The sequence below is a fragment of the Oncorhynchus mykiss genome, chromosome 2, assembly GCF_057628025.1.
Source record: "Oncorhynchus mykiss isolate SJ-2025 chromosome 2, ASM5762802v1, whole genome shotgun sequence".
Taxonomy (NCBI): Eukaryota; Metazoa; Chordata; class Actinopteri; order Salmoniformes; family Salmonidae; genus Oncorhynchus; species Oncorhynchus mykiss.
In genome coordinates this window covers 48,568,203-48,580,253 of record NC_143023.1, presented here as the reverse complement: position 1 = coordinate 48,580,253, position 12,051 = coordinate 48,568,203, and the positions used below count along the sequence as shown (strand labels likewise).

At 44.5% G+C, this 12,051-nt stretch overlaps 1 protein-coding gene across 1 annotated transcript; it reads right to left on the bottom strand.

Moving 5' to 3' along the window:
* Nucleotides 1-1,976: 1,976 nt before the first annotated feature.
* On the bottom strand, nt 1,977-10,251 carry LOC149985125 (uncharacterized). Its single transcript, XM_090201499.1, has 2 exons — nt 9,050-10,251; nt 1,977-7,861 (listed from the first exon to the last, which is right to left on the bottom strand). The coding sequence occupies exon 2, from the start codon at nt 5,555-5,557 to the stop codon at nt 4,922-4,924; it is 636 nt and encodes a 211-aa protein (XP_090057625.1). The 5' UTR covers nt 5,558-7,861; nt 9,050-10,251; the 3' UTR covers nt 1,977-4,921.
* Nucleotides 10,252-12,051: the final 1,800 nt, after the last annotated feature.

Here is a 12,051-nt window from a genome sequence, read left to right as displayed (position 1 = left end):
TGTGGCAGGGTTGAAATGCAGTGGAAATGTTTTTTGGGGATTCAGTTCATTTGCATGGCAAAGAGGGACTTTGGTGCTCCAGTACCACTTGCTGTGCGGTAACCGAGAGAACAGTCTATGACTAGGGTGGCTGGAGTCTTCGACAATTTTTAGGGCCTTCCTCTGACACCGCCTGGTATAGAGGTCCTGGATGGCAGGAAGTTTGGCCCCAGTGATGTACTGGGCCGTACGCACTACCCTCTGTAGTGCCTTGCAGTCGGTGGCCGAGCAGTTGCCATACCAGGCAGTGATGCAACCCTCCAGGATGCTCTCAATGGTGCAGCTGTATAACCTTTTGAGGATCTGAGGTCGGTAGTCATTTTGGCAGGTTAGCTTAGTGTTCTTGGACACAGGGACTATGGTGGTTTTCTTGAAACATGTTGTTATTACAGACTCAGACAGGGCGAGGTTGAAAATGCCAGTGAAGACACTTGCCAATTGGTCAGCGCATGCTCGGAGTACACACCCTGGTAATCTGTCTGGTCTTCTGAATATTGACCTGTTTAAAGGTCCTACTCACAATCGGCTGCAGAGACTGTGATCACACAGTCGTCCGGAACAGCTGATGCTCTCATGCATGTTTCAGTGTTACTTGCATTGAAGAGGGCATAGAAGTAATTTAGCTCGTCTGGTAGGCTCGTGTCACTGGGCAGTTCTAGGTTGTGCTTCCCTTTGTAGTCTGTAATAGTTTGCAAGCCCGGTCACATCCGACAATGTAGTGTAGCAGTGTAGTACGATTCAATCTTAGTCCTGTGTTGACGCTTTGCCTGTTTGATGGTTCATTGGAGGGCATAGCGGGATTTCTTATAAGCTTCTGGGTTAGAGTCCCGTTCCTTGAAAGCGGCAGCTCTACCCTTTAGATCTGTGCGGATATTGCCTGTAATCCATGGCTTCTGGTTGGGATATGTACATACAGTCACTGTGGGGACGACGTCATCGCTGCACTTATTGATGAAGCCAGTGACTGATGTGGTGTACTCCTCAATGCCATCGGAAGAATCCCTGAACATATTCCAGTCTGTGCTAACAAAACAGTCCCGTTGCTTAGCATCTGCTTCATCTGACCACTTTTTTATTGACCAAGTGACATAGGCCTAATGCCTGCACTCTGTTCACTAAAATGTTTTGACCTAAAAAATATTCCGACCTACCACCCTTCAAACACATATCCCAACCAACCAAAATGTTTTTAATTGCAAGATACTGTATCTGTCACGTGTGCTCCCTCTCTGGCCTCTAGGTCACCAGGCTGCTCGATAAGACGCACACCTGTCACCATCGTTACGCGCATTAGCGCATAATGACACTCACCAGGACTCCATCACTTCCTTGATTACCTGCCTAATATATGTCACTCCCCTTGGTTCCTTCCCCAGGCATCATTGTTTCTTTTCTTGTGTATCGGCGTGCTGCCATGTGCTAGTGTCGTGTTCTTGGTTTTGTTATTTTATTAAAACGTTTCACCTGCACCTGCTTCCGACTCACCGCCCAGTCATTGCAGTATCTAAGACTTTATACACTTTTCCCAAATGTATCATATCTGTAGTAATTTTCTAATTATTTATCTGTATAAGAAACAAAACATAATTTCAATAGATATCCTTACATGGTATGTTATATACATCCTCCTGTGTCTGATCGAAAATGGGCTAAATCCGACTCATGAAAGGTCCAGCTGCCAAATAATTTGACCTGTTCAGATGCCGAAAATCATTGTGCTTCTTCACATGAAGGTGACATATCTGAGCATACATTTGCACCATATTCAATAGTAGGCTATACAAGGCACGGAAAGGAAAACATTGTCTTATTTAATCCAAGTTGCTATTTCCAAAGCACATCTCTGCAATTTCTGTTTTAAAAATTCAGAATAGCAAATCCAGAGCTCCAATCACAATACGTTTTCTGTAAAGATGCTAACATAGGCCAATCCTGGTAAAAAAAAAAGTATTTTATTTCATTAACAGAACATAAAAGTTGCACACCCTCAATATCCCTGCCTGTCCTGTTTGTTAGGCTGGATGGGTGTTGATTGGCTCTTTAGCGGCGGTCCCTCGCAGTCCAGACCCAACGTAGTCTGTGAGCCGCTCCAAACTGTCAATGCATGAATTAAGAATAAAAAAGTGTAGATATTGCAAGAAAATATTGTAATTTCACCTAACCAATACCACAAGGTACCCACTCTAACTGCTTCATTCATGATGAGGAAACTGAAACAAGCTAGCTAGCTAGCTAGATAGATAGCTAGCTAACTTGCAACTTGGCTATCTTATATCAAGGAGTAATTCAAAACACGCCTAAACTTTTTAAAACTATTTCATATTGAGCATGTGCTGAAAACATATCAAGATCTGGATTTGGACCTCAGCCAAGAGAAGCATTTCTGGAATCAATAGTGCTTATCTTGAATGTACTGAGAAAACACAGATATTGTCACATCCTGACCTTAGTTCCTTTTTCTCTATTTTAGGTTGGTCAGGGCGTGAGTTGGGGTGGGCATTCTATGTTTTGTTCTTGTGTTTATATTTCTATGTGTTTTGTCTGGTATGGTTCCCAATCAGAAGCAGCTGTCAATCGTTGTCTCTGATTGAGAACCATACTTAGGTAGCCTATTTTCCCACTTTTGAGTTGTGGGTGGTTATTTTCCGTTTCAGTGTTTTCACCATACAGGACTGTTTCGGTTTTCCTTTATTCTCTTGTTCTTTGTTTTCTGTGTTCAGTGTAATAAATATGACGAACACTTACCACGCTGCATATTGGTCCAATATTTCATACTCCTCCTCAGACGAAGAGGAGAATCGTTACATATATGCAATGAATACAGTCAGTATTTGTCAACGTGAAGAGAGAAAATAGGATGTCGCATATCTCAAGTCCATATCCAGCCATAGGAAATGTCTATGTGTGATATTCGGAATAATCCCAATTGAAATCAAATAATGGCAGGGGAAAAATGTCCACGTTAGCTACCCCCTGCGAAACTGTGATACAGCTGCCCAGTGGGAAGCACCCATAGAGAATGATAGAGGCCTCTAGTTGCCAAAAGTCAATTTTTGCATGGGCAGCTCTATTGACAGCTTCCACCACGCTTCCATGCTGTCACAGACGCTATAATGGCACAGACACCTACAGCACCCGATGTCACAGGAACACCAAAAAGAACAACAACCACCAGAGCCACTGCCTGTTTACCCCGCTATCATCCAGAAGGCGAGATCAGTACAGGTGCATCAAAGCTGGGACAGATACTGAAAAAATACATTATTTCTCAAGGCCATCAGACTGTTAAATAGACATCACTAGCACATTACAGGCTGCCCTATATACATAGACTTGAAATCACTGGCCACTTTAATAAATGGAACACTAGTCACTTTAATAACGTCCATATTTTCATTTATTCATTTCATTTGAATGATCGGCTATGAAAAGCCAACTGACATTTACTCCTGAGGTGCTGTGGCACCCTCGACATCCACTGTGATTAGTATTATTTGACCCTGTTGGTCACCTATGAACATTTGAACATCTTGGCCATGTTCTGTTATAATCTCCACCCGGCACAGCCAGAAGAGGACTTGCCACCCCTCAGAGCCTGGTTCCTCTCTAGGTTTCTTCCTAGGTTCTGGCCTTCCTAGCCATCGTGCTTCTACACCTGCATTGCTTGCTATTTGGTGTTTTAGGCTGGTTTTTGTACAGCACTTTGAGATATCAAATGTGTAAGGGCCGAGATGACCGAGACGATGATGGCTAAGCCGAGTTCGGGGTCAAGTTCATGCCCCCAGTCATGCGGTTATAGCATTTCTCACGGTTTACTCACGATTTATGTGTAGTTTATCTCGGATTGGAACAGAAGTTACCTAAGGCAACTTCCTTTTCTCGGATGCCGGTACCTCGGTTAGGACCGAGAGGCAGTAAGCGGAGAGAGACTTGGGGCTGTGGTCGGAACAGGTGAAACTAGCATCCCAACAGGGGGAGACTTCTGGTTACATATATGGCCCAAGTTCGGATGGCCCAAGTTCGGATGACGACTTGGGGTGCATTTCAAACTCAAAGTAGACAGCATTTGGCCCTAAACCCTCAGCCCTTGAATGACGTTTCACATCGTCACATTCGATTGTACCTTAAATGTCCCTTGCCCAAGCGGGGGAGAGTGATGATCGGAGAGGAATCATCCTTAGTGGAAATCTTGAAGTTGAGCTTAAAAACAACCAACCTAAAGCTATTAATGTACCTAGGAAGCTAACGTATCTATGCAGCACTCCTCTCAGGTAGCTAGCTACAGTTACCCATAGCTGGCTAGCTAGTTTTATAATTTGGTCATTTATTCCAATAAACTTCAGAATACCCAAAAATATGTTTAGAATCTAGCTACGTTTTATAGGCTCCTCATTACAAGACTAAGCCAATTTGTCCATGCTTAAACCAATGTTTAAATCTTTTTTTAGCAACCTAGCTCCATACTTTTTCCTGACATGCTGAAAATGCAGCATTGTTGTTGATTAAATTTGGCACTTCGCAGCCAGCAGAGTTTGACATATGACTGCAGTTTGTATTGAATTGTGGGTCATATCAACCCCGCAAGTCAAAGTTGTTCACTCGCTCCCTCAAGCTAATTCGAGGGGGTGTCACGATCGTTAGAATAACTGGACCAAAGCGCAGCGTGATCTGGGTTCCACATCTTTTATTTCTAAGTGAAACTCACAGCAAAACAAAAACATTGAATCTCAAAACGAAACGTGAAGCTAACAATGGCGCTAACAGGCAACTGGCTGCCTAAATATGATCCCCAATCAGAGACTACGACAAACTGATTGGGAACTATACCTGGCCAATATAGAAACATAATCCCCTAGATGACCCACCCTATTCACACCCCGACCTAACCAACACAGAGAATATAAAAACTCTCTATGGTCAGGGCGTGACAGTACCCCCACCCCCGCAAAACCTGAATCAATAGGGGAGGATCCGGGTAGGCATCTACTGTCGGGGGCGGCTCCGGTGCGGGGCGAACCTGATACGTTATCCTCAATGGCGGCTCTGGTGCGGAGATCGTCGCCGGATGCTCCGGACCGTGGATCGTCGCCGGAGGCACCACACCGTAGATCGTCGCCGGGGACTCCGAACCGTAGATCGCCGCCGGGGACTCCGAACCGTAGATCGCCGCCGGGGACTCCGAACCGTAGATCGCTGCCGGGGACTCCGGACCGTAGATCGTCGCCGGATGCTCCGGACTGGGAACCCTCACAGGAGGCTCTGGACTGCAGACCGTCGCTGGAGGCTCCGGACCGCAGACCGTCGCTGGAAGCTCCGGACCGCAGACCATCGCTGGAGGCTCCGGACCGCAGACCGTCGAGAGGAGGTTCCATACCGTGAAACGTCGCCGGAAGCTCTGGACTGGGAACTGTCGCCGGAAGCTCTGGACTGGGAACTGTCGCCGGAAGCTCTGGACTGGGAACTGTCGCCGGAAGCTTGGTGCGTGGGGCCGGCACTGGTGGTACCGGTCTGGTGACATGCACCTCAGGACGAGCTCGAGGAGCACATGACGTACTGGACTGTGGAGGCGCACTGGAGGGCTGATCGGTGGGACCGGTACAGGTGGCACCGGGCTGGTGACACGCACCTCAGGGCGACTGCGGGGAGGAGGCACAGGACGCACTGGGCTGTGAAGGCGCACTGGGGATACAGCGCGCTAAGCCGGCACAACCCGTCCTGGACAGATACCCACTTTAGCACTTTAGCATGACAAGTACGAGGAGCTGGCACAGAACGTGCACAGTGCGTATCACCGCAAAACATGGTGCCTGACCGGTCACACGCTCCCCGCGATGAGTGTGGGGAGTTTGCTCTGGTTCACTCCCCTCAACTTTCGCTGTCCACTCCTCGCTCAATCTGTCCCAATATTCTTCCTCGGTCTCTGACTCACCCCTCAGCGTCGCCGACCACTCCGTGTGCCCACTCTTTTTCGGGCTGTCTTTGGGGCTTGCGTCGTGGCCGCGAACCCCGGTGTCGTCGCTGTTGTTCCCTCGCTGCCTCTGCCTGCTTCCATGGCAGGCTTCTGTCTCCTGCCATAATCTCTTCCCACGTCCAGGATGTCCTCCTCTCCTGGCTTTCCTCATGGGCACGGTGCTTGGTCCGTTGTTGGTGGGATCTTCTGTCACGATCGTTAGAATAACTGGACCAAAACAATAAATCTCAAAACGAAATGTGAAGCTAACCATAGTGCTAAAAGGCAACTATCCATAGACAAGATCCCACAAAGCACAAAGGGGAAATGGCTGCCTAAATATGATCCCCAATCAGAGACAACGACAAACAGCCTGGTATGGTTCTCAATCAGAGGCAGCTGTCGATCGTTGTCTCTGATTGAGAATCATACTTATGTAGCCTGTTTTCTGTGTCCGAAAACACGGAACTGTTTTGTTTTAATTTTGTGTAGTGTTCAATTTTTATTAAAAATATGATGAACACTTACCACGCTGCGTATTGGTCCGATCCTTCTTACTCCTCCTCAGAAGAGGAGGACGAAAACCGTTACAGAATCACCCAACCCAACTCAATCCCTGACCAAACTAACACAAAGACATAATAACGGAACTAAGGTCAGAACGTGACAACTCTGTTACTGGTGATTTCTATCCTTTGTTTAGCAAGCCTATTTCTGAATTTAATTTAGTTAACACTATCTCAAATGGTGGCTCACAATGTTTAGAATTTTTGGTTTAGGTTGATGGAGTCTAGCTAACATCAGCAAATGTGCAAATCTCTCTTCACCCACCATCTTCACCAACAACCACTCCTTACCCTCCTCCATACCATTGCATGCCTGTTTTTATCAATGATGTATAGAAACCCTGGATTGCTGATACTATGTATTGGCTATTGGGAGGCTTTGAAGAACTCTGTAGTAGGAGCAGTTCTCCATAGGAATGAATGGAATTCAACAGTATTTCAATTAAATGTTAAGGACAAAATTACATGTATTTAATTGTGTTTTTTTGTGGGGACAGTAACATTATTAATCTCTAAATATTATACTTTTTTATTTGTATGTTGAGCTCACATAATCTAATTTAAAAAGTATGCATTAAGGTGTCTGTAATAGAACATGTGGCAAAAACAAATGCTTTTTAAAAGTGCAATATGTAACTTTTTGGGCGACCTGACCAAATTCACATAGAAATATGAGTTATAGATCTATCATTCTACTTAAAAGCATGTCTAATAAGCGGTAGATATGTTCTATCAACCAATCAAATGTATTTATAAAGCCCTTTTTACATCAGCAGATGTCACAAAGTGTTATACAGAAACCCAGCCTAAAACCCCAAACAACAAGCAAGGCAGATGTAGAAGCCCGGTGGTTAGGAAAAACTCCCTAGAAAGGCCAGAACCTAGGAAGAAACCTAGAGAGGAACCAGGTTCTGAGGGGTGGCCAGTCCTGTTCTGGCTGTGCCGGGTGGAGATTATAAGAGTACATGGCCATAAGGCCAGATTGTTCTTCAAGATGTTCAAACGTTAATAGATGACCAGCAGGGACAAATAATAATCACAGTGGTTGTAGAGGGTGCAACAGGTCAGTACCTCAGGAGTAAATGTCAGTTGGCTTTTCATAGCCGAGCAATCAGAGGTCGAGACTGCAGATGCAGTAGAGAGCGAGTCGAAAACCGCAGGTCCGGGACAAAGTAGCTTGTCAGGTGAACAGGTCAGGGTTCCATAGCCACAGGCAGAGCAGTTGAAACTAGAGCAGCAGCACAACCAGGTGGAAATGTGGGCAGCAATGAGTCATCAGGCCAGATAGTTCTAGGGCTCAGGTCCTCTGGGAGGGGAGGGAGGGAGGGAGAGAAGGAGAATTAGAGGGAGCATTCTTAAATTCACACAGGACACCAGATAAGACAGGAGAATTACACCAGATATAACAGACTGACCCTAGGCCCCCAGCGCATAGACTATTGCAGAATAGATACTGGAGGCTGAGTCAGGGGTGGTTCGGGGGACACTGTGTCCCCGTCCAACGATACCCCCGGATAGGGCCAACCAGGCAGGATATAACCCCACCCACTTAGCCAAAGCACAGCTCCCACACCCCTAGAGGGATATCAACACACCACCAACTTACTACTGTAGTGACTCCCATTAATGTGATGACTGTTAATGAAGTATTTTTAATTGTTACTCAATTAAATGAATCATGTAACAACTAACTCATTAGGAATTTAGGGCACCACGGGAAAAGTTTTTTAACAAGTTACTATCTCCCTACTTAAACTCCAAAGATATCCAAAGATATCTATATATCTCTTACATCAATAACAGTCAAGTATTAATTATTACCTAATCAGTCTCATTCTGAACGTCACGTAAGCCTTGGATCTGCAAAAACCCTAGCCCTTCTGAATATTCAGTACTACACAAATTGAGTTAATATTTTATTGACTAACTAAATAATAACACAATACACATACATGAAATAAAAGTCCCTAGGGGACAGAGAAGATATGACGGCTTGTTACACATATGGAGAGGGAGGGGTAGGTAAAGAGAGGGAGAGACAAAGAGAGACAACACTTTAATATACAGTGCCTTGCGAAAGTATTCGGCCCCCTTGAACTTTGCGACCTTTTGCCACATTTCAGGCTTCAAACATAAAGATATAAAACTGTATTTTTTTGTGAAGAATCAACAACAAGTGGAACACAATCATGAAGTGGAACGACATTTATTGGATATTTCAAACTTTTTTAACAAATCAAAAACTGAAAAATTGGGCGTGCAAAATTATGAAGTTCCACTTCATGATTGTGTCCCACTTGTTGTTGATTCTTCACAAAAAAATACAGTTTTATATCTTTATGTTTGAAGCCTGAAATGTGGCAAAAGGTTGCAAAGTTCAAGGGGGCCGAATACTTTCGCAAGGCACTGTATTTGGGAGCTACGCTCACAGAAATATTAATACTTAGCACCCTAACCACCGCTCATTCGGATTAGAAATGCAATATATATTTACGCATAGCTGCTCCTGATCGTCGTCTATCTGTTGAAACCAATCAATCCGTCTATGGGTAGTGCCTCAATGTAAGGCTCTGGTTGTCCACCAAAGGTCACAATTGTCCTTCTTCTTTGTTGAGCTTCTCTGGTAGTGGAGTGTTTGTTAGAACACATACTTCAGATGTGTCAATGGTTGTTTCTGGGGATTCTCCTTCCCACCTTGTGTCTTTAGTCGAAGTTCTAGGACCACTTTTCCATGCACAGCTGCAGACTGTGAATGTTTCTGGTCTCCTAGGTGATCTTCACTTGTGTTGAGGTTGAGAGCTTTAGAGTTTCTAACCATTTCAACGTGTACACCACCATCTCACGTCTTTTGGTATCAATGGTTGATTATTCAGGGTTCAGCTCCCGACCACTTTACACGCCAGTAGTCACCCAGCAATGTACAGGTCTCAGCATTTTCCGTTGTGTAGCCACCGCTCCACGCTGTCTGGTCTTGCGCTGTACATTGGCTGGTCCATAGAGTTTAAATCATTTCGTAACGTTCAGCTCACGCTGTCCGTCAGGCTGGTCTGTAGAGTTTAAACCATTTCATAACGTTCAGCTCATGCTGTCGGTCAGGCTGGTCTGGATCTTAGTGAGTCCTTTTAAGCTCCGTCATGTTCCGTCATGCTGACACGAACTCTGAGCTCACTTGGGCGTGGCTACTGACTGCATAGTTTGTGAAAAACAATTCTCTTTAGAAAACTAAAATCACATTTCTATCTTATCAAAAATACTCTGATACTTAATCATTTATTTTAAACAACATTTAGATGTAATCTTGACATATAGAATGTGCTTCCTTCCTAACTTACAGTTACTTTGTTATACCATCCTTAATGACATCAAAATAATAAACAATGTGACAGGATTATTCTTTAGATCCCCCCCCCCGGACCATTCTTAACATTCCTATCTTATAAATATTGTTCCAAAGTTCATTCTCTTGGAGAAAAAAGATTTTGGCAGCAAAAGTCTCTGGAACAAAGAGGTTTCCGTCTTCTCATACTAGAGAGCCAGAGGGTGGTTTCTGCAAACTATTTATGACCGGCTGTTATGTCATAAAACCAGCCCAACTCGCTGCTCTCCTCTCCTGTCAGCCATTGCCAGTTGATCTGGCACCTTTGAGCCTCACCAAGGAGAGTCATGACACTACCCCGAGACTGAGTATAGCGAGACTGAGTATAGCCCATCAAGATCTCCTCCACCTCACGAGCCCTAAGGGAGCGTAAAACCGGACAGGAAGATCACGACTGTGACTCAACCCACTCAAGTGACGCATCCCTTCTAGGGACAGCATGGAATAGCACTAGTAAGCCAGTGACCCAGCCCCCGTAATACGGTCAGAGGCAGAGAATCCCAGTGGAGAGAGGGGAGCCGGCAAGCAGAGACAGCAAGGGCGGTTAGTTGCTCCAATGCCTTGCCGTTCACCTTCGCACCCCTGGGCCAGACTACACTCAATCATAGGACCTACTGAAGAGATGAGTCTTCAGTAAAGACTTAAAGGTTGAGAGCGTCTGCGTCTCTCACATGGATAAACAGACCATTCCATAAAAATGTAGCTCTATAGGAGAAAGCCCTGCCTCCAGCTTTTTGCTTAGATATTCTATGGACAATAAGGAGGCCTGAGTCTTGTGACAGTAGCATACTTGTAGGTGTGTACAGCAGGACTAAATTGGAGAGATAGGTAGGAGCTAGCCCATGTAATGCTTTGTAGGTCAGCAGTAAAACCTCGAAATCAGCCCTAGCCTTAACGGGAAGCCAGTGTAGAGAAGCAGCACTGGAGTAATATGATCAAATTTATAGGTTCTAGTCAAGATTCTAGCAGCCGTGTTTAGCCCTAACTGAAGTTTATTTAAAGCTTTATCTGGGTAGCTGGAGAGTAGAGCATTTCAGTAGTCTAATCTAGAAGTGACAAAAGCATGGATTAGCTATTCTGCATAATTTTGTGGATGAAAAGTTAGATTTTTGCAAGGTTACAAAGACGGAAAAAGTCTGTCCTTGAAATATTCTTGATATGTTCATCAAAAGAGAGATCAGGGTCCAGAGTAACGCTGAGGTCCTTCACAGTTTTATTTGAGAAGACTGTACAACCATCAAGATTAATTGTCAGATCCAACAGCAGATGTCTTTGTTTCTTGGAACCTAGAACTAGCATCTCTGTTTTGTCCGAATTTAGAAGTAAAACATTTGCCGCCATCCACCTCCTTATGTCTGAAACACAGGCTTCCAGGGTAGGCAATTTTGATTTGTTTGATCGAAATGTACAGCTGTGTGTCGTCCACATAGCAGTGAAGGTTGACATTGTGTTTTTCGAATGACATCACCAAGAGTTAGAATATATCATGAAAGCAATAGTGGTCCTAAAATGGAACCTTGAGGAACGCCAAACCTTACAATTGATGTGTCAGATGACAAACCATCAGAGACAAACTGATATATTTCTGACTGATAGGAACTAAACCAGACCAGAACTTCTCCGTGTAGACCAATTTGGGTATCTGGTATCGTGGTGCGCCATTTCCATGCGGCCCATTCTTAAGTTTAGTTTTTTACATCTTTTACTTTAGTTTCAAACAGCTGAAATAACAATATTTTTGGTTATGGAAAATATATTTCATAGCGGTTTAGATGGTATAGTGTAGAGAGTCATTGTACCATCTTATTTAATCACAAACTGAAATTAGACGAACTATTATAGTTTTAGCAACCAGGAAATGGCGGAGCGATTTCGTCATAGTGCAATTTTAATAAATACATTTCTATATTTTTTACAATGGTGGGGGAGTGCCAAAATGGATGCACGGCAGCTTCAACACAGCGCACCCAATTAGTAATCTAGTGGATGAAGCAAGGTTTTAACTGGATAACTTGTAACCACTGAGGTATAACAAGGAGATTTTGTCCAAGATGTCCAACCGGTGTACTCCGTCCTCAATACAGAATGGGCAGTGCCATAGCATTTTGATTGATGCGTAT

What these genes read in the sequence shown, in the direction of transcription:
- LOC149985125 (XM_090201499.1), bottom strand. Translation starts at nt 5,557, where the DNA reads ATGTCACCAGACCGGTACCACCAGTGCCGGCCCCACGCACCAAGCTTC.